The sequence below is a fragment of the Salmo salar genome, chromosome 13 (genome assembly GCF_965601325.2).
Source record: "Salmo salar chromosome 13, fSalSal1, whole genome shotgun sequence".
NCBI lineage: Eukaryota > Metazoa > Chordata > Actinopteri > Salmoniformes > Salmonidae > Salmo > Salmo salar.
The window spans coordinates 88,704,485-88,726,645 of NC_138303.1; the positions used below are offsets into that span (position 1 = coordinate 88,704,485).

General features: G+C 41.0%; 1 protein-coding gene across 3 annotated transcripts in view; it reads right to left on the bottom strand.

Moving 5' to 3' along the window:
- Window positions 1-22,161, bottom strand: part of npas2 (neuronal PAS domain protein 2) — a 71,459-nt gene that overhangs the window by 15,268 nt on the left and 34,030 nt on the right. For all 3 annotated transcript variants that reach the window (XM_082960423.1, XM_014137490.3, XM_014137489.3), the window contains exons 2-9: window positions 21,823-22,027; window positions 18,405-18,461; window positions 16,713-16,867; window positions 13,027-13,118; window positions 12,721-12,810; window positions 11,802-11,922; window positions 5,813-5,926; window positions 4,737-4,855 (exon numbers count right to left, since the gene is read on the bottom strand). In XM_082960423.1, coding sequence (XP_082816549.1) covers window positions 4,737-4,855; window positions 5,813-5,926; window positions 11,802-11,922; window positions 12,721-12,810; window positions 13,027-13,118; window positions 16,713-16,867; window positions 18,405-18,461; window positions 21,823-21,878 — 804 coding nt within the window. In that variant the 5' untranslated portion in view covers window positions 21,879-22,027. The remainder of the gene's footprint in view (window positions 1-4,736; window positions 4,856-5,812; window positions 5,927-11,801; window positions 11,923-12,720; window positions 12,811-13,026; window positions 13,119-16,712; window positions 16,868-18,404; window positions 18,462-21,822; window positions 22,028-22,161) is intronic.

Consider the following 22,161-nt stretch of genomic DNA (forward strand, 5'->3'; position numbering starts at 1 on the left):
GGAGCAGCGAACACAAGCATTTCGCTACACCCACAATAACATCTGCTAAATATGTGTATGTGACCAATAACATGTGCTAAATATGTGTATGTGACCAATAACATCTGCTAAATATGTGTATGTGACCGATAACATCTGCTAAATATGTGTATGTGACCAATAACATCTGCTAAATGTGTATGTGACCAATAACATCTTCTAAATATGTGTATGTGACCAATAAAATGTGATTTGATTTTGATTTTAAAACAATAGTTCACTGAAATGACAACTACCCTACAGGGATTTCAGAAAGTATTCACACCCCTTGACTTTTTCCACATTTTATTTTGTTACAAAGTGGGATTAAAATGGATTTAAATGACATTTTCTGTCAACCGTTTAGAGAAAATACTCTGTAATGTCAAAGTAAAAAAAAATATGAATAATAATAAAGAAAAACACTAATATATCTTGATTAGATAAGTATTCAACCCCCTGAGTCTATACATGTTAACACCTTAGGCAGTGATTACTGCTGTGAGTCTTTCTGAGTGAGTCTCTGAGCTTTGCACACCTGGATTGCACAATATTTGCTCTGTCAAGTTATGTTGATCATTGCTAGACAGCCATTTTCAAGTCTTGCCATAGATTTTCAAGTCGATTTAAGTAAAAAATGTAACTAGACCACTCAGGAACATTCAATGTTGTCTTAGTAAGCAACACCAGTGGATTTGCCCCAAAGATAATGCTTTGTATTCAGGACAAAAAGTTATTTCCTTTGCCACATTTTTTTGCAGTATTACTTTAGTGAGTTATTGCAAACAGGATGCATGTTTTGGAATATTTTTTTTTCTGTACAGGCTTCCTTCTTTTCACTCAGTCATTTATGTTAGTATTGTGGAGTAACTACAATGTTGCTGATCCATCCTCAGTTATCTCCTACAGTATCACAGCCATTAAACTCTGTAACTGATTCAAAATCACCATACTGTCAAACTGTCAATCAACACAGCTCAGGTGGTGAATAAGCAAACAGATTGGTGATTTGCTATACAGCTATAGGATTGGGTGCAGCACAAACACCAAATTATAAGAGAGGGTAGCCATAATAAATAAATATGCAGCTCAAAACAATGTTGGTGATCAAGAATATTAACTGTTTACTTTGCAAGCTCATCAGCAGTGGGGCATCAATTTTTAGCATAGGCCTAATGCTATTTTTGTATCTAACAATTGCTTGAAATTGATAATTTGCTTATGAAGCTTGCATTTGGAATATGTTTAAAATTAATTATTCCCATAGGCACTGCTCTTCACTTGCACTCTCCAAACTCCAGCCAGTGGAGAGTGATTTTTTTCTCTTGTTGAAATGTTTTCTCTTGTTTTCACATGTTTAAATTCATAGGCCCTATGTGGTAAATCGATATTAAAATAATTGCTAGCGTTTCATCATTCCATCCCCATTGTAACGGCTGTCTTCTGTAGAAATGGACCAAGGCGCAGCAGGTATGTGAATACTCATCTTGAATTAAAATAAAGGAGTAGAGCATCCACTTAACAATTCAAACAAAGTGACAACAGCTACAGTTCTGCAGGCTAGAAACGCAGTGCAAAAAACAACCACCCACAACCCCAAAGAAAAACACACACACCTATATAGGACTTCCAATCAAAGGCAACTCATACACACCTGCCTTCAATTGGAAGTCCCAATCATCCACCCAACATTTAACCAATACAAACATGCCACGTCCTGACCCCAAAACTAAAACACTAGCTCCATCTGCTGGTCAGGACGTGACACCCATACCGTTTTTTGCAACACGTAGACATTTCTGTTACATGTTTGACAGGCCTAAGATACATTTGCATTTAGCCAACCATTTCTTACCCTCTGAGTTGGCATGATTTTTATTGTGCCCATGATCATTCACAAGACACATGAGGTAGAAGTACTGTTTATTTAATTAAATGTATGGTTTCCTTTGTTCATATTGCTTGGGTTATGTCGGGGTTCTGTGTCTGTCATTCTGGTCTTCTGGTTGTGCGTAATATCCGCGCAAGCGCCTCAGTGCGCATAGAAACACGCTCTGGAGTCAGAACATTGAACAAGATAAAATGATTGTTCCATGTATGCACAGTGTTGAAATATCATTAATAATCATTAAGTCTGATTAATACGAATGTAACAATGGATGTGGAAATTGCCTTTTAAATTGTAGAACCAGTTTTATTGATTGTAATTGCCAATTGGGTAATTGTATGGTCCTGGGGGCCAAGTGCTTATATTATGTAGGCCTACCTGTTTGAGCTCCTGCTGGACCGATTTAGTTTCTCAAGAGGAGGCTGTACAGTCTGGCCCTCTACCTGTGTCAGTTCAGATAGGACAGGTTAAGCCTGATACAGAGGCTATTTCTTTTGGGCTATTGCCTGTGTATATTTGGTAAATCTACATGTATATTTTGTATGATCTGGCGCTTTCACCAAGACCTGTAAATAAATGTACACTCTGAGCACGTCAACCTACCTTGTTTTCTGCTGATGTCATGCCCTTACGACTGCTACATGTCCCTATTTTACAATTACAAATGCTAATCAAAATGTGTTGTAGACAAAATAATGACAAGTGCTGTCTGGTAGCCTCAATAAATAGACAGAGATTTGTAGTTGAACAAGTAAACGTATAGATTTTTTTGTTACTTGACTTGAGGCTTTACTTGAAAACTTGTGACTCGACTTGACTTGCTCTTAGAATGCACGACTTGGACTTGACTCGAGTCTTGACCTATTCTACTTGGGACTCGACTTGAGTTTCAGACTTGTGACTTGAGACTTGCTCGTGACTCGAATAATAGTGACTTGGCCACACCTCTGATAAGCCGTAATGGGCAGTCACTACCATCATGGGACTTTTATGAATTGTTTTATTCAGTGTTGTTAAAGCATTCAACCCACGTAACGCAGAGTGCATTTAATGTCTAAAACAATTATCGAAACCGAAATCGAAAACCTTTTTTAATAATCGAACCGACCTCAAAAAGCATTAATCGCACAGCACTAATCTACTAAATGTATAGTTCTGAGATATGGAGTATTATTCAAGTCCCAGATCTCAGAACTGTTTTGTGATGTCTTCCTCTTTCATGACTCCCCTTACACGCAAATATGTTTGATTGGAAACTCAGTAATGTGTGATTGGATTGAGATAGAACCTTATAAAACCAAGTTCAAAGTTGCTGCGCAGATAGAACTTTCACATAAATGGTTTTATAAAAATGTAATCGTAAATAGATGTATTTTATTTTATTAAGAACACCTTCTCTTTTCATGACATAGACTGACCAGGTAAATTGAGGTGAAAGCTATGATCCCTTAATTATTTCACTTGTTAAATCCACTTCAAATCAGTGTAGATGAAGGGAAGGAGACAGGTTAAATAATATTTTTAAGCATTGAGACAATTGAGACATGGATTGTGTATGTGTGCCTTTCAGAGGGTGAATGGGCAAGACAAAATAATTAATTTCCTTTAAATGGTGCACCATACAACACTCCTTCCGTGGCCTCCAACTGCTCTTAAATGCTAGTAAAACTAAATGCATGCTTTTCAACCGTTCGCTGCCCGCACCCGCCCGCCCGACTAGCATCACTACTCTGGACGGTTCTGACTTAGAATATGTGGACAACTACAAATACCTAGGTGTCTGGCTAGACTGTAAACTCTCCTTCCAGACTCATATTAAACATCTCCAATCCAAAATTTAATCTAGAATCGGCTCCCTATTTCGCAACAAAGCCTCCTTCACTCACGCCGCCAAACATACCCTCGTAAAACTGACCATCCTACCGATCCTCGACTTTGGCGATGTCATTTACAAAATAAACTGGATGCAGTCTATCACAGTGCCATCCGTTTTGTCACCAAAGCCCCTTATACCACCCACCACTGCGACCTGTATTCTCTAGTCGGCTGGCCCTCGCTACATATTCGTCGCCAGACCCACTGGCTCCAGGTCATCTATAAGTCTATGCTAGGTAAAGCTCCGCCTTATCTCAGCTCACTGGTCACGATAACAACACCCACCCGTAGCACGCGCTCCAGCAGGTATATCTCACTGGTCATCCCAAAAGCCAACACCCACTTTGGCCTCCTTTCCTTCCAGTTCTCTGCTGCCAATGACTGGAACGAATTGCAAGAATCGCTGAAGCTGGAGACTTATATTTCCCTCACTAACTTTAAACATCAGCTATCTGCAGCTGTACATAGCCCATGTGTAAATAGCCCACCCAATCTACCTACCTCATCCCCATATTGTTTTTATTTACATTTCTACTTGCACATCATCATCTGCTCATCTATCACTCCAGTGTTAATTTGCTAAATTGTAATTACTTCGCTACTATGGCCTATTTATTGCCTTACCTCCTCAAGCTATTTGCACACACTGTATATAGACTTTCTTTTTTTCCCTCTATTGTGTTATTGACTGTACGCTTGTTTATTCCATGTGTAGCTCTGTGTTGTTGTTTGTGTCGCACTGCTTTGCTTTATCTTGGCCAGGTCGCAGTTGTAAATGAGAACTTGTTCTCAACTAGCTTACCTGGTTAAATAAAGGTGAAATAAACATAAAAAAAGTAATACATGGCTTTTCATAATGTATTATTTTCTTCTTCCTCTTTAGAAGGTAACATAAAACATCTGTATGTTCTCAAATGGAATCAGCAAAGATTTAGCAAAAGAAACACGATCTTACCTTTAAAAACTGCGGAGTGACTAATCGTACAGTGGCAACAAGGCAGACCTGCTCTTCCAGTGATGACTGCAGGGTTCTTGGTAATGTCAACTCAAACCCGTTACAAGAGGAAGTAGGCACTGTGAGTCAAACAACAGAAACAGTCACTCAATACCTCCCCAGAGGATGAATGTAGGCATAGCAAATATAGATCAACAGCAACAATCCATTTGGTGCATTACAACAGTATAGTATAGACAGTAGGAGTGATTATCATCAACCCCAAACAGGTATGTCTGTTACAAGAGGACGTAGGAGCTGTGAATCAAAGTCCAACTGTGTTTCCCGGCCACAGCAGTGTGTGCAGGGGATTTTGCCCTTTAATCACACAGTCATTTGAGAAAGGAAAATCAGCAGGACTGTGGCCCCTGAAGACTGTGGTAGTGATCCCCAGGGGGGTCCGGGGTAATGGCAAATCAGGCAATACATCTTTGATTAGCAGTGACTGGAGTTATTCTACGAGTGCCAAATAACTTTACATAACCGTTCAATCTCACCACACTCTGGTGACCTTACATTATGCTATTCAAACGACTGGAAGTCCAAAACTTTAAAAAGTATGGAAATATCCAAAAGTCCGACGCGTAATTTCAGATGAGAGGGAAACATTTCCTCATACGTCTAATTTTCCAGTCAATTAGCCAGGTATTTCAATAGTGATCAACAATGAGATATGCAGTTCTGAAACGGTTTTATAACCTGTTTGATTTTCTGTCTGTTTTATGTTTCGAGTAAGTTTTTATGACATAACATCTCCATTCTAATATTCAATAGAATGCAGAGTTTGGCCTTATTAATATAACTAGATGGTTTACTGTCCATTCATCAGGTTGTAGCTCGGTCAGTAGTTGTAGATGAAATGGCACATAAAATACACATGATAATATAACAATAGTTCTGACAGTTGAAAGGGAAAGTCATTTCTGTTGTTATGCGAGTATGTCAAGGAAACAAAGATTTGGGAACTAAAACATTGCAAAGTATTGCACAACTTTAAAATGTCAGGTGAGCTCGGGGGAGAATAACAGAACACTCACCGTTGTTATGAAACTTGAAATCTCCTACAAATTTCACGAACTCATATGTAGGGGGTTCCTTTGGGTCGATGTTTCCTCTAGCTAGATGACAGCAGAACTCAATGTGTGTCTTACCTGGAAAAAATACCAAATGAAAGTTAGCTGGAGTGTCCTCAACAAAACACAATGCTTTTTCCACCATCATGAAGAAAAATAAAGTAAGAAAATATTTTACTGACAAAGTGAATAACCCATTTTCAGTGTGTATTTACACATACTCTATTGGCACTTCTTTCTAATATAAATCATCTTGAAGTCTTCATGGTGCAACATGATAAACTCTTTTCAAATAGGTTGATATTTTATGTAAGAGCCTTGGATGAAACTCTGACAGAGTAAATCTCAGAGAAAAGAATGATGACAATAATTATTTTGCCATTACAACTTCTGCTCCTAACAACCACTGACAGCTCAGACATTTTGGCTTTTTTCTCATGGCTGGAAATCAGCACACAGCTCCCAGTAAATGGCATTGAACCCAGCATAGTTTGTCTCAGTTGTCATGGGATGGCTCAGCAGTGTTGTTCCTACAGACGAGGCTTCACTTGGCAGGGGAATGAGACCAGTGGTGGGAGAGGAAGAGGGGGAGTATGTCACTGAGCCATCGACACACTAAAACTGCACTGATGATGTTCGAAATACTCCTCAATCAGACACAATGTCACAGAATGTCTGAATACAGTCATCCCATTTTCTACAGAATCCATGGCTCCGTTTAAACGGGTTACCATTGCGGAAGAGAATGCCTCCGCTGACTTATGTCAGAGCACTAGCTCAGACATACTGTACACACTGAGGGGACTCACTGTGTTAATGTTCTACTAATCCTCCAAAGCCAATGTGTTGCTCTTCATTACACTAAAAATAGAGCATTGTGGCATTGTCAGGAGGCTGGGAATACCAGTGGCCCTGTGCCATTCAAACTGAGATATACAGTGCATTCAGAAAGTATTCAGAGCCCTTCCCTTTTTCCACATTTTGTTACATTACAGCCTTATTCTAAAATGGATTTATTAAGAAATTGTCGTCATCAATTTACCCACAATAACCCATAATATCAAAGTGAAAACTGTTTTTTTAGAAATTTTAAGCAAATGAAATTTAAACAAATAAAAAAACTGAAATACATTATTTACATACAGTACCAGTCAAAAGTTTGGACACACCTACTCATTCCAGGGTTTTTCTTAATTTTTACTATTTTCTACATTGTAGAATAATAGTGAAGACATCAAAACTATGAAATAACACACATGGAATCATGTAGTAACCAAAAAAGTGTTATACAAATCAAAACATATTTTATATTTGAGATTCTTCAAAGTAGCCACCCTTTGCCTTGATGACAGCTTTGCACACACTTGGCATTCTCTCAACCAGCTTCATGAGGTAGTCACCTGGAATGAATTTCAATTAACAGGTTTGCCTTGTTAAAAGTTAATTTGTGGAATTTCTTTCCTTCTTAATGCGTTTGAGCCAATTAGTTGTGTTGAGACAAGATAGGGGTGGTATACAGAGATGGTACTTCACCAAATAGGGTTACGTCCATATTATGGCAAGAACAGCTCAAATAAGCAAAGAGAAATGACAGTCCATCATCACTTTAAGACATGAAGGTCAGTCAATACGGAACATTTCAATAACTTTGAAAGTTTCTTCAAGCGCAGTCGCAAAACCATCAAGCGCTATGATGAAACTGGCTCTCATGAGGACCACCACGAGCAATGGACATTAGACTGATGTAAATCTGTCCTCTGATGAGTCCATATTTGAGATTTTAGGATCCAAACGCTGTGTCTTTGTGAGACACTGAGTAGATGAACGGATGATCTCTGCATGTGTGGTTCCCACAGTGAAGCATGGAGGAGAAGGTGTGACAGTTTGAGGTACTTTGCTGGTGACACTGTCAGTGATTTATTTACAGCTCAAGTCCCACTTAACCAGCATGGCTACCACAGCATTCTGCAGCGATACACCATCCCATCTGGTTTGCAGTTAATGGGACTTTCACGTGTTTCTCAACAGGACAATGAACCAAAACACACCTCCAGCCTGTGTAAGAGCTATTTGACCAAGAAGGAGAGTGATGGAGTGCTGCATCAGATGACCTGGCCTCCAAAATCACCCGACCTCAACCCAATTGAGATAGTTTGGGATGTGTTGGACTGCTGAGTGAAGGAAAAGCAGTCAACAAGTGCTCAGCATATGTGGGAACTCCTTCAAGACTTTTGGAAAAGCATTCCTCATGAACCTGGTTGAGAGAATGCCAAGAGTGTGCAAAGCTGTCATCAAGGCAAAGGGTGGCTACTTTGAAGAATATAAAATATATTATTAACACGTTTTTGGTTACTACATGATTCCAAATGTGTTAATTAATAGTTTTGATGTCTTCACTATTATTCTACAATTTAGAAAACACTACAAATAAAGAAAAACCCTTGAATGAGTAGGTGTGTCCAAACTTTTAACTGGTACTGTAAGTATTCAGACCCTTTGCTATGTGACTCGAACTTGAGCTCTGGTGCATCCTGTTTCCATTGATCATCCTTGAGATGTTTCTACAACTTGACTGGAGTCCACCTGTGGTAAATTCAATTGACTGGACATGATTTGGAAAAGCACACACCGGTCTATATAAGGTCCCACAGTTGACAGCGCTTGTCAGAGCAAAAACCAAGGCATGAGGTCGAAGGAATTGTCCGTAGAGCTCCGAGACAGGATTGTGTCGAGGCACAGATCTGGGGAAGGGTACCAACAAATTTCTGCAGCGTTGAAGGTCCCCGAGAACATGGTGGCCTCCATCATTCTTAAATGGAAGAAGTTTGGAACCACCAAGACTCTTCCTAGAGCTGGCCGACCCGGGAAAACTAAGCAACCAGGGGAGAAGGGCCTTGGTCAGGGAGGTGACCAAGAACCCGATGGTTACCCTGACAGAGCTCCAGAGTTCCTCTGTGGAGATGGGAGAACATTCCAGAAGGACAACCATCTCTGCAGCACTCCACCAATCAGGCCTTTATGGTAGAGTATCCAGACGGGAGCCAGTCCTCAGTAAAATGCACATGACAGCCTGCTTGGAGTTTGCCAAAAGGTACTGAAAAAGGCGCTGAAAAACATCCCCACAGCATGATGCTGCCACCACCATGCTTCACTGTATGGATGGTGCCAAGATTGAACTCTTTGGCCTGAATGCCAAGCGTCACGTCTGGCGTAAACCTGGCACCATCCCTACGGTGAAGCATGGTGGTGGCAGCATCATGCTGTGGGGAGGTTTTTCAGAGGCATGGACTGAGAGACTAGTCAAAATCAAGGGAAAGTTGAACGGAGCGAAGTACAGAGAGATCCTTGATGAAAACCTGCTCCAGAGTGCTCAGGACCTCACACTAGGGCGAAGGTTCACCTTCCAACAGGACAACAACCCTAAACACACAGCCAAGACAACGCAGGAGTGGCTTTGGGACAATTCTCTGAATGTCCTTGAGTGGTCCAGCCAGAGCCCGGACTTGAACCCGATCTAACATCTCTGGAGAGACCTGAAAATAGTTGTGCAGCGACGCTCCCCATCCAACCTGACAGAACTTGAGAGGATCTGCAGAGAAGAATGGGAGAAACTCGCCAAATACAGGTGTGCCAAGCTTGGAGAGTCATACCCAAGACTTGAGGCTGTAATTGCTGCAAAAGGTGGTTCAACAAAGTACTGAGATAAGGCTCTGAATACTTATGTAAATGTTATAATTCAGATTTGTATTTTTAATACATTTGCAAACATCTGTATAGAATGACACACACATTTGGGATTTAAAGTGCAAAGGAAAAAAGGTTCCTTATTAAACCAAGAATGATATCATCACTCCATTGTTACACATATCTAACGGGATTCAATTAAGTAAAATGCTTCCTCTGTGGTACCATAAGCTCTGAGTCAAGTATCTGAGTTCACTTATCCAAGAGTAGCTAGACATTCATAAGTACCTGAGAGCTCCTTTGTCCTCAGGTGGGAGTGCAGTGCACGTAATGCATGTATTAGTGATGAACACTCAACTCAGAGCAACAAACATTCCCATTGCTATTCTTCAACAGAATGATAGTAGCACATTAACCAAGAAGATCGATGACTTCCAAAACTATTTGTGTGTTGAGCAGGAGAAGCCGTATTTTCTTTAACGAACGAAAGGAGATGAAAGATAAACGCAGGAATTGCCTGCTAATGAGGCTAGGAGAAAATGATAATTATTCCAGACACAGTAGCGTCTACAGTAGTTTTCTATGCTTTGTATTCCTATAGTTCTAAACATAGACCTAGATGATTCCACATCAGTCTCTTTCTCAGAAGAGTGACAATTGTAGCATGGGATTAAGCTCAGTGTCTCGAGCCCTAGATACAGTATTACTGAAGCTACAGTGATTAAAACTCCTAACCACACTGCTAGGCTAACTACTATTATTAGCTAAAGGACTAATCATAGGACCACAGTGTCCAGCAATCCAATAAACTGGCAGCGCCAAACATGGCAACCTGCTCTATATTCACGGTCAGTTCAGTATCAGGACTGCAGAGCAGAGGTGTGAGGTTCAGTACAGTAGTGTGAATTCCTAACACACAGAGGAATTAGTCATGTAAATACAATAGAATTGGATGAATGCCTACAGGAGAGATTTAACACTTTGTCAAACAGAATCTTTCCCAGTGCTGGCATAAAATCGCTGTTTGTTTTGAAGGCTGTGGCGTGTGACTGTTTGGCCACTGCATGGTTTGATGTATAATTCATGGGGATATCGCTCATAAAAGTGAAATAGCCAACATCAAAAGAAATAAAAGGTCACCACAGCCCTGTTCATTGCTGTAGTGCATTAAATTAAGCAAAACAAAGCACTGCTACAGGACAAAATAGGAGGCTGGTTCAAATGCTTATGAATAGTTGTTCTGCGACATAATGCCAATAAGAAAAACAAAGCATTACTAATTTTCATTCAGTGACCCTACTTTAGACCTGTGGATGAACAACAATATAATTAAAGTGTAAATGTTGGTTAAATGCCACCCATAATATTTATGTAAAATCTCATTAACACAGTGATGGACTCTCTGATTATACAGCACAGATGACTTGAACTCTTGGTGTCATCACCAAGAGTTCAAGACACTCGGAGATAGGTAAGAACATTTCAAACTTCTCATCAAACAACACTATTGTGAAATACACAGACATCTCTATCCAGACATCTCCTTAGCTAAGCATCCCTGGTGATGCCAGAGCTGGAGATCGACCCAGTACTGATTGAACGAGAAGGAAAAATGGGTTCAGTACTGAGGGAGTGAAGAGGAAAGATGGGTTCAGTACTGAGGGAGTGAAGAGGAAATATGGGTTCAGTACTAAGAAGGAAAGATGGGTTCAGTAATGAGGGAGTGAAGAGGAAAGATGAGTTCAGTATTGAGGGAGTGAAAAGGAAAGATAGGTTCAGTATTGAGGGAGTGAAAAGGAAAGATGGGTTCAGTACTGAGGGAGTGAAGTGGAAATATGGGTTCAGTACTGAGAAAAAAAGATGGGTTTAGTACTGAGGTAGAAAAGAGGAAAGGTGGGTTCAGTACTAACAAGGAAAGATGGGTTCAGTACTGAGAAGGAAAGATGGGTTCAGTACTGAGGGAGTGAAGAGGAAATATTGGTTCAGTACTGAGAAAGAAAGACGGGTTCAGTACTGAGGGAGTGAAGAGGAAAGATGGGTGCAGTACTAAGAAGGAAAGATGGGTTCAGTACTGAGGGAGTGAAGAGGAAATATGGATTCAGTACTGAGGGAGTGAAGAACAAATATGGGTTCAGTACTGAGGGAGTGAAGAGGAAATATGGGTTCAGTACTGAGGGAGTGAAGAGGAAAGATGGATTCAGTACTGAGGGAGTGAAGAGGAAAGATGGATTCAGTACTGAGGGAGTGAAGAGGAGGACTAAATACTCACTGTCTAGGAAGTCAGCAGAGATGGGGTCAGTCATCAGCATGTGGGATGATAGCAGCTTATAGACCTCCCCATGCTCACGGTCAGGGAGAAAGTTCAAGATATTTTGGTCCACCATATCTGACTGATACAAAAGGATAAAAGGTGGGAACGTCAGTGTCTATGGCCCATCATTGTCTATGCACATGTCATATCACAGTCATATTACAAGGTATGGTATTACATACCATAGTTAATGTCCCAATTGCAATAATGTATACATTGATTTGAATTAGTATATTTAGATCATAAGTGGAAGCTTAAGTAATTTTTTTGTTGTTACTTTTTTTACCCCTTTTTTCTCCCTAATTGGTAGTTACAGTCTTGTCCCATCGCTGCAACTCCCGCATGGACTCAGGAGAGTCGAAGGTCGAGAGCCGTGCGTCCTCTGAAACACGACCCCGCCAAGCCGCTTTGCTTCTTGACACACTGCTCGCTTAACCCGGATGCCAGCCGCACCAATGTGTCGGAGGAAACACCGTACAGCTGGCAACCGAAGTCAGTGTTCATGTGCCCGGCCGCCACAAGGAGTCGCTAGAGCGCGATGGGACAAGGACATCCCAGCCGGCCAAACCCTCCCCTAACCCGGATGACGCTGGGCCAATTGTGCACCGCCTCATGGGTCTCACGGTCGCGGCCGGCTGCGACACAGCTCGGGATCGAACCCGGATCTGTAGTAATGCCTCTAGCACTGCGATGCAGTGCCTTAGACCACTGCGCTACTCAGGAGGCCTAAAGTTTAACGCATGATTCAATCAGAAACATGGTGGTTGCAAGATTTAATCAATATCCTTGTTTACTGTGCAGCTATTTTTATATACACGAATATTAAGTTACAAAGAACAATGCTGTTACGAGCTAGATCAGCCTAACTCTCACTCACCGGTAAATGGGCAATGAGTGAAGACACGCTGTCGGACACATATATAATGTTTCCATCTGTAGTTAGTGCTATGAGGAAACCGTCTAAAGCCTGTGGAAGGAAAACAAAGTGATTATAATAATACCAGCTACTATAATTGTTGTGTGCTACATTTGTTTCAGAGGTGCATCATGGGTAATGCTGGTGCTGGCGTACAGCGGTTCATCAGGATGTCAAAATACAGTATTCCTTCCAGTACAAGTGAAGGATGTCCTTTGGCTTTATTTAATATCAGAGGAGATTAACGTGGTGCTAAGCTGATTTTACCTCCAGCATCAACTGGGTGAACTCCTCATTACTGAGGAACGAAGGCTTCCAGTCCTGCCGGATCTCACACGACTCGGTCTGTGCTGTGATTTCTGAAACAGAGGATAAGGCCAGGAATAGGGGTTAGATAGATCTCTTAGCACTACACTACTGCTGTCCCCGACAAAAAAAAATCTTGGTCGACCAAGAGTCATCTGTTCTTTCAACCAATCGATTTGTTGACATTTTAAAATGTGTATTTTTAGACACATCCTATGTGTTTTAATCAAATCAACTATATGCACTGAGCTTGTCTGACGCTTTAAGCAAACTGTTTGATTAAATAATTAAGACACACTCGTGACTAGAGGGAGTTTGACCGCAATTGATTTGAATGTGCCAGGCCTGGCTCAGACTTGCTGTGCCGTGTAAAAAACAAACTGTGAGTGACTGTGTGACTAGCACCCATTGTCTCTTTCTCCTCCCTGCTGCAGCGACCACCACAGAACATCAACAGTGTGTATCGCACTGTTCGTGTTGCTGAAGCTACAACATAATTACAGCCATTTCTGACTGAAAAGTTCTGTTAGCAAAACCTCTCATTTGTTTAGGAAAAACATTCCCTATTCCCTCAACCCTTGCTCTCTTTACGTGACACATGTACACATCACATGCACGTGACCAATATGGCCTATAACATATCATAATCACATCAATAAATTGGTTAATACAAAACTCTGAACACCGTAACAAGTGACAGCAAAACAGATGCAGAGGACGTGACAAATAAACTCGAATCGGGGGAATGTTTACTGGTTGCGCAGGAGGTAAAGGGGAAGTCAGATGTATGGAATACATTTTACTAGTTGTGGAAAATACTGGAGATCAAGAAAAAAAAGCTAAGGAGCAAGTGCCACATGCATATTATGTTTGCCAAACAGTATCTATTAGATGACAACATACTTTTTCTGACTGTTTGGAACAATGTAAACAACACTGAATAAATAAGCGAACCAGAGGGTCTGTTGTAATGTTTTTTTTGTAAAGCCTTTATTACAGCAAAGACTAAAAACAGTCGCATTCATTTGTGAATGCAATTTTCGAATTGGAAAGGTTTAGGCCTATTTATTGTTACGCTAATTATGTAATGGTTGCTTTGTTATTTTATTTTAAAACTAAAATGCTTGATTGCATTTCATATCATGAATGACTCCTATGCTGTGTGATGACATTAACAAATAAATGATTGATTGATACAGTAGCCTATATAAGTATTGAAATATAGGCCTAAGTTAATTAAGCTACTAAGACTAAACAGGATGCGCTCTTAGACCTACAGTGCATTTGGAAAGTATTCAGACCCTTTGACTTTTTCCACATTTTGTTACGTTACAGCCTTATTCTAAAATAGATTAAATAGGTTTTTTCCCCCCATCAACAATCTACACACAATACCCCATAACAACAAAAAAATACAGAAAAAGCATGTCAAAAATGAATAAATAAATAAATTGAATAAATTGATTTGCATTTCAATGAGGGAAATAAGTATTTGAACCCTCTGCAAAACATGACTTAGTACTTGGTGGCAAAACCCTTGTTGGCAATCACGGAGGTCAAACGTTTCTTGTAGTTGGCCACCAGGTTTGCGCACATCTCAGGAGGGATTTTGTCCCACTCCTCTTTGCAGATCTTCTCCAAGTCATTAAGGTTTCGAGGCTGACGTTTGACAACTCGAACCTTCAGCTCCCTCCACAGATTTTCTATGGGATTAAGGTCTGGAGACTGGCTAGGCCACTCGAGGACCTTAATGTGCTTCTTCTTGAGCCACTCCTTTGTTGCCTTGGTCGTGTGTTTTGGGTCATTGTCATGCTGGAATACCCATCCACGACCCATTTTCAATCCCCTGGCTGAGGGAAGGAGGTTCTCACCCAAGATTTGACGGTACATGGCCCCGTCCATCGTCCCTTTGATGCGGTAAAGTTGTCCTGTCCCCTTAGCAGAAAAACACCCCCAAAGCATAATGTTTCCACCTCCATGTTTGACGGTGGGGATGGTGTTCTTGGGGTCATAGGCAGCATTCCTCTTCCTCCAAACACGGCGAGTTGAGTTGATGCCAAAGAGCTCCATTTTGGTCTCATCTGACCACAACACTTTCACCCAGTTGTCCTCTGAATCATTCAGATGTTCATTGGCAAACTTCAGACGGGCATGTATATGTGCTTTCTTGAGCAGGGTGGACCTTGCGGGCGCTGCAGGATTTCAGTGCTTCACGGCGTAGTGTGTTACCAATTGTTTTCTTGGTGACTACGGTGCCAGCTGCCTTGAGATCATTGACAAGATCCTCCCGTGTAGTTCTGGGCTGATTCCTCACCGTTCTCATGATCATTGCAACTCCACGAGGTGAGATCTTGCATGGAGCCCCAGGCCGAGGGAGATTGACAGTTCTTTTGTGTTTCTTCCATTTGTGAATAATCGCACCAACTGTTGTCACCTTCTCACCAAGCTGCTTGGCGATGGTTTTGTAGCCCATTCCAGCCTTGTGTAGGTCTACAATCTTGTCCCTGACATCCTTGGAGCTCTTTGGTCTTGGCCATGGTGGAGAGTTTGGAATCTGATTGATTGATTGCTTCTGTGGACAGGTGTCTTTTATACAGGTAACAAACTGAGATTAGGAGCACTCCCTTTAAGAAGGAGCACTCCCTGTATAAAATACACCTGGGAGCCAGAAATCTTTCTGATTGAGAGGGGGTCAAATACTTATTTCCCTCATTAATATGCAAATCAATTTATAACATTTTTGACATGCGTTTTTCTGGATTTTTTTGTTATTCTGTCTGTTATTCTGTCTCTCACTGCTCAAATAAACCTACCATTAAAATTATAGACTGATCATTTCTTTCTTAGTGGGCAAAAGTACAAAATCAGCTGGGGATCAAATACTTTTTTCCCTCACTGTATATGTTTTCGCTTTGTCCTTATGGTGAATTGCGTGTACAGTGATGAGGAACATTTTTTATTTCATCAATTTTAGAATAAGGCTGTAGAGTAACAAAATGTGGAAAAAGTCAAGGGGTCTGAATACTTTCCGAATGCACTGTGTATGGATGATATATAAAGCCAGGCACATTTAACAGTTACTGAAGGCTATTGATTATAGACCAAAATGCATTTATGCATGATGGCGCACGATGGTGCATGTGCGCAGCCGGTTTGGGTTCCGTGTGTGTTGAAGTTCTGTCTGGGCCAAGCTTGGTAGGGAAGTGGAGAACTCCTCTCTTTTCTCTATGTTCCTGTCCGAACAAATACTATACTAGACAGCTAATGCCCTCCACCCTCTTAGTTCCTTCCTTCTTTTCTCACCCGTTCTGGGAGCTGTGATGTTCTTTATGTAGGGCAGGACACAAGTGCCACATGCACACGCATTTTACATTTGAGTCACTTAGCAGACAGATGCTCTTCTCCAGAGCGACTTACAATTAGTGCATTCATCTTAAGATTGATATGTGGTTGTCCCACCTATCACAGTCATAGTAAGTACATTTTTCCTCAATAAAGTAGCTATCAGCAAAGTCAGAGCTTTTAGGAAAAGACAAGTTCAAGTGTTGATGTTCTTTGGTTGTTTTTTAGACGCTACACACACAGGTCAGCAGGTGGCCAACGTCAATGTGATGAATGACGCAGCCGACTACATTACACATTCCTACCTTTCTGTGTCTGCAGGAAGTTGATCGTTCTCTGCAGTATGGTGGACTTGTCCATCTTGCGTGGATGACCTTGGCCCTGCAGCATGGTGCACAGCTCCTTGATGAGCACATTGAATTGGTCTCTTCTTTTCTTTTCCGATTTGTTACGAGATGCCCTTTAATAGAAAACATGATAAATGTACAGGATTACATTTCTCACCCTTTACACTGAGTGTACAAAACATTAGGAACACTTTCCTACTATTGAGTTGCAGCCCCTTTTGCCCTCAGAACAGCCTAAATTCATCGGGCAAGGTGTCGAAAGCATTCCACAGGGATGCTGGCCCATGTTGACTCCAATGCTTCCCACAGTTGTGTCAAGTTGGCTAGATGTCCTTTGGTGGTGGATCATTCTTGATACACACAGGAAACTGTTGAGGATGAAAAACCCAGCAGCGTTGCAGTTCTTGACACACTCAAACCGGTGTGCCTGGCACCTACTACCATACCTCGTTCAAAGGCACTTAAATCTTTTGTCTTGTCCATTCACGCTCTGAATGGCACAATCCATGTCTTATTTGTTTCAAGGCTTAAAAATCCTTGTTTAACCTGTCTCATCATCTCGATCTATGACTTGCCTAGTTAAATAAAGGTTAAATGAAATAAAAATAAAAACCTACACTGATTGAAGTGGATTTAACAGGTGACATCAATAAGGGATCATAGCTTTCACCTGGATTCACCTGGTATTCATAATGTTTAGTACACTCATTGTAATTTAAAACTTTGAACATATACACTTTATGAATTATTTATAAAGAAGTGCATTTGAGGAGAGTAGCTAATACGCAAAAGATGCAGTGGAAGTTGCGAGCTCAACAATTCTACATACAGCTTCTTATTTATTAAACACACTCAAGCTAAGAAGTGACAGATGCTAATAAGTAACCACCATCACAATTCAGTCATTCCTCAGCCACCATAAAACAGCTTGCAGGATGCTGAGAGAAGGATGATAGTCTAGTGAAACCCAACAATATCCCTTCTGATATCACAAGCAAACGTTTCTGAAGATTCATCCCATATGGACTTATTTTTTATGGAAAACACTCTGATATCAACAGCATAGCATGTACAAAATCTACCATTAAAACAAACAAACATATATTTTTTTGTGCTTGTAGTTTTTGCTGCCATTCTCCACACACAAACCTTCGATGAATCTGACCCCAGCTGAACCCACCAGAAAATTGACACACTGACTAATGATTTAAAAGTCTACTTTCAGTCAGGCTTGTATGCATCATTACTGAAAAGCAAAAAATGGCTTGACCTTGTTGACTATATTTAACAGCTTCCTATGACATTTTGTAAACTGTCTCGGCACGGAAACACTTGTCTTTGTGCTGAAGGTGTTGAGGTTTATAGAGCTGAATGTGTGAAGAATCTTCACATCAGGAAAGCAAACACCTTCACAGATGGACTGTCAAAGTAGGGCCATGCCAAGAGGACCTTTCATTAACACATACAAGCTGAAGTAGGGAACTTCTCCGTCTGCCTCATCTCTCGTCCTTACACTCAACCGTCTGTCACAACCACTACACAACCATTACACACAGACACACAACCATTACACACACCCACACACACCACACACACACACACACACACACACACACACACACACACACACACCACACAGTGGTGGAATACCTTTTTGCCCTGTCTTTCTCATCTTCATCCATCAAATCGTCCACACAGCTGCTGGTGCTAGAGGGAGAAGGGAGAGCGGAGGGGGAAACTAGTTGGAATGCTGTTTCTCTGAATTAACACCAGTCATCAACAGATAGATACAAAGCAGATACAAATCCCCCCCCCCCCTCCCATACAACATTATGAACAGAGATAGACACCCTTGGAATGGAAACCATTCTTCAAAATGTAATCTTATACAACAGCAGTCTCCAACTATGGTCCTAAAGAAACTGACTTGTGCCCAGATGCTTTATTCTAGGGTGTTCACATAGTACAGTAGTCGACCAAGTATATCCCTGCATACAGTGCATTCAGAAAGTATTCATACCCCTTGACTTATTCCACATTTTGTTGTGTTACAACCTGAATTCAGAATGGATAAAATATAATTTCGAAAAAATAATCACCCATCTACACACAATACCTTGTAATGACAAAGTGAAAACATGTTTTTGACATTTTTGCTACTTTATTGAAAATGTAACCATAAATATCTAATTTACATATATAACTATTCACACACCTGAGTCAATACATGTTAGAATCACCTTTAGCAGCGATTACAGCTGTGAGTCTTTATGGGTAAGTCTCTAAGAGCTTTGCACAACTGGATTGTACAATATTATTCTTTTGAAAATTCTTCAAGCTCTGTCAAGTTGGTTGTTGATCATTGTTAGATATTTTCATGTCTTGCCATAGATTTTCAAGACAATTTAAGTCAAAACTGAAACACCCAGGAACATTCAATGCCTTCTTGGTACGCAATTCCAGTGTATATTTGACCTTGTGTTTCAGGTTATTGTCCTGCTGAAAGGTGAATTTGTCTCCCAGTTTATCCTAAAAAACCTCCCAAGTCCTTGCCGATGACAAGCATACCCATAACATGATGAAAATACTGTATGAAGCATGGTACTCAGTGATAAAGTTAATTTATTTGCCACGTTTTTGCAGTTTTACTTTAGTGCCTTATTGCAAACAGGATTCATGTTTTGGAATATTTTTATTCTGTACATGCTTCCTTCTTTTCACTCTTTCATTTAGGTTTGTATTGTGGAGTAACTACCATCCTCAGTTTTCCCCTATCACAGCCATTCAACTCTGTAACTATTTTAAGGTCACCTTTAGCCTCATGGTGAAATCCCTGAGCGGTTTCCTTCCTCTCCGGCAACTGAGTTAGGAAAGACGCCTGTATTTTTGTAGTGAATGTGTGTATTGATACACCATCCAAAGTGTAATTAATAACTGCACCATGTTCAAAGGGATATTCAATGTCTGCTTTTTTTATTTCTTCTTTGCTAGGCATTGGAAAACCTCCCTGGTCTTTGTGGTTGAGGGACCTTACAGGTAATTCATTGTATGTGTGGGGTACAGATGAGGTAGTCATTTAAAAATTGTTAAACAATATTATTGCACACAGATTGAGTGAATGCAACTTATTATGACATGTTTACTCCTGAACTTAATTAGGCTTTCCATACCAAAGGGGTTGAATAATTATTGACTCAAGACTTTTCAAATTTTTCATTAATTTGTAAACATTTCTACAAAGACAATTCCACTTTATGTGGTATTGTGTGTAGGCTGGTGACAATATCAATTTAATACATTTTAAATTCAGGCTGTAACACAATAAAATGTAGAAAAAGTCTACGGGTGTGAATACTTTCTGAATGTCACGATCGTCGTAATAATTGGACCAAGGCGCAGCGTGAGTAGCGTTCCACATCTTTATTATAATGTGAAACTTAACAAAATACAAAAACAATAAATGAACAAACGAAACATGAAGACAGTGAAGTGCAAATAGGCACCTACACAAAAACAAGATCCCACAAACACAGGTGGGAAAAATAACTACTTAATATGATCACCAATTAGAGACACCGATTACCAGCTGCCTCTAATTGGGAATCATACAAATCACCAACATAGAAATAGTAACCTAGAACCCCACATAGAAATAATAAACTAGAATACCCCCCAGTCACACCCTGGCCTACTTCACCATAGAGAAACAATGGCTCTCTATGGTCAGGGCGTGACACTGAAGGCACTGTATATTGTTAGAATGTAGGGTAACTCGGTATGTCATACACTACATGACCAAATGTATGTGGACACCTGCTTGCCAAATATCTCATTCCAAAATCATGGGCATTAATATAGAGTTGGTACCCCCTTTGCTGCTATAACACCCTCCAATCTTCTGGGAAGGCTTTCCACTAGATGTTGGAACATTGCTGTGGGGACTTACTTCTATTCAGCGACAAGAGCATTAGTGAGTTTGGGCACTGACGTTGAGGCGATTAGGCCTGGCACGCAGTTGGCGTTCCAATTCCTCCAAAAGGTGTTCGATGGGGTTGTAGTCAGGGCTCTGTGCAGGCCAGTCAAGTTCTTCCACACTGATCTCGACAAACCATTTCTGTATGGACCTCACATTGTGCACGGGGGGGATTGCTGAAACAGGAAAGGGCCTTCCCCAAACTGTGCTACAAAGTTGGAAGCACAGGATTGTTAAGAATGTCATTGCATGCTGTAGCGTTAAGATTTCCCTTCAGTGGAACTAAGGGGCCTAGCCCAAATCATGAAAAACAGCCCCAGACCATTATTCATCCTCCACCAAACTTTACAGTTGGCACAATGCATTGGGGCAAGTAGCGTTCTCCTGGAATCTGCCAAACACAAATTTGTCCGTCGGACTGCCAGATGGTGAAGCATGATTCATCACCCCAGAGAATGCGTTTCCATTGCTCCAGAGTCCAATGGCGGTGAGCTTAACACCACTCCAGCCGACGCTTGGCATTGCACATGGTGATCTTAGGCTTATGTGCGGCTGCTCGGTCATGGAAACCCATTTCACGAAGCTCCCGACGAACAGTTATTGTGCTGACATTGCTTCCAGAGGCAGTTTGAAACTCGGTAGTGAGTGTTGCAACCAAGGACAGATGATTTTTACATGCTACGCGCTTCAGAATTTGGCGGTCCGGTTCTGTGAGCTCGTGTGGCCTAGCACTTCGCGGCTGTTGTTGTTTCTAGAGGTTTCCACTTCACAATAACAGCACTTACAGATGACCGGGGCAGCACTAGCAGGGCAGAAATTTGACAACCTGACTTGTTGGAAAGGTGGCATCTTATGACGGTGCTACATTGAAAGTCACTGAGCTCCTCAGTAAGGCCATTCTACTGCCAATGTTTGTCTATGGAGATTGCATGGCTCCAATGTTTGTTTACGGGTATGGCTGAAATAGCCGAATCCACTCATTTGAAGGGGTGTCCACATACTTTTGTATATATAGTGTATTTCTCCATACAAACACATGTATTTAGCAGTGACAGAAAACACAACAAAGACAATAAAAGTAGCCTAGATACTCACTCCCATTCCCTCCGGCTAGACGGACATAGGGACCCAAAGTCGGAAAGGTTGTCCATACTTACTCCCTCTCCCAGCCAGGCCCTATCTGAAGTCTGATGTATCCCATTCGCGCTAGCTGCACTGAAACTCCCAGGAAAAATCTAGTGATCACCTGCTGCTGCTGCACACCTCCTCCTCCTGGAGTCCGCCACAGAAATACAAAAACCTGGGAAGGATAATAAGACAGAAAGTGGGCTTCAATTAAAGGGGGGGAAGTCTACTGTAGTTATGGCATATCTATGTCAATTACACATACAGTAATTATCGAATGTATCTTAATTAATCTGCAGTAGTTTAATT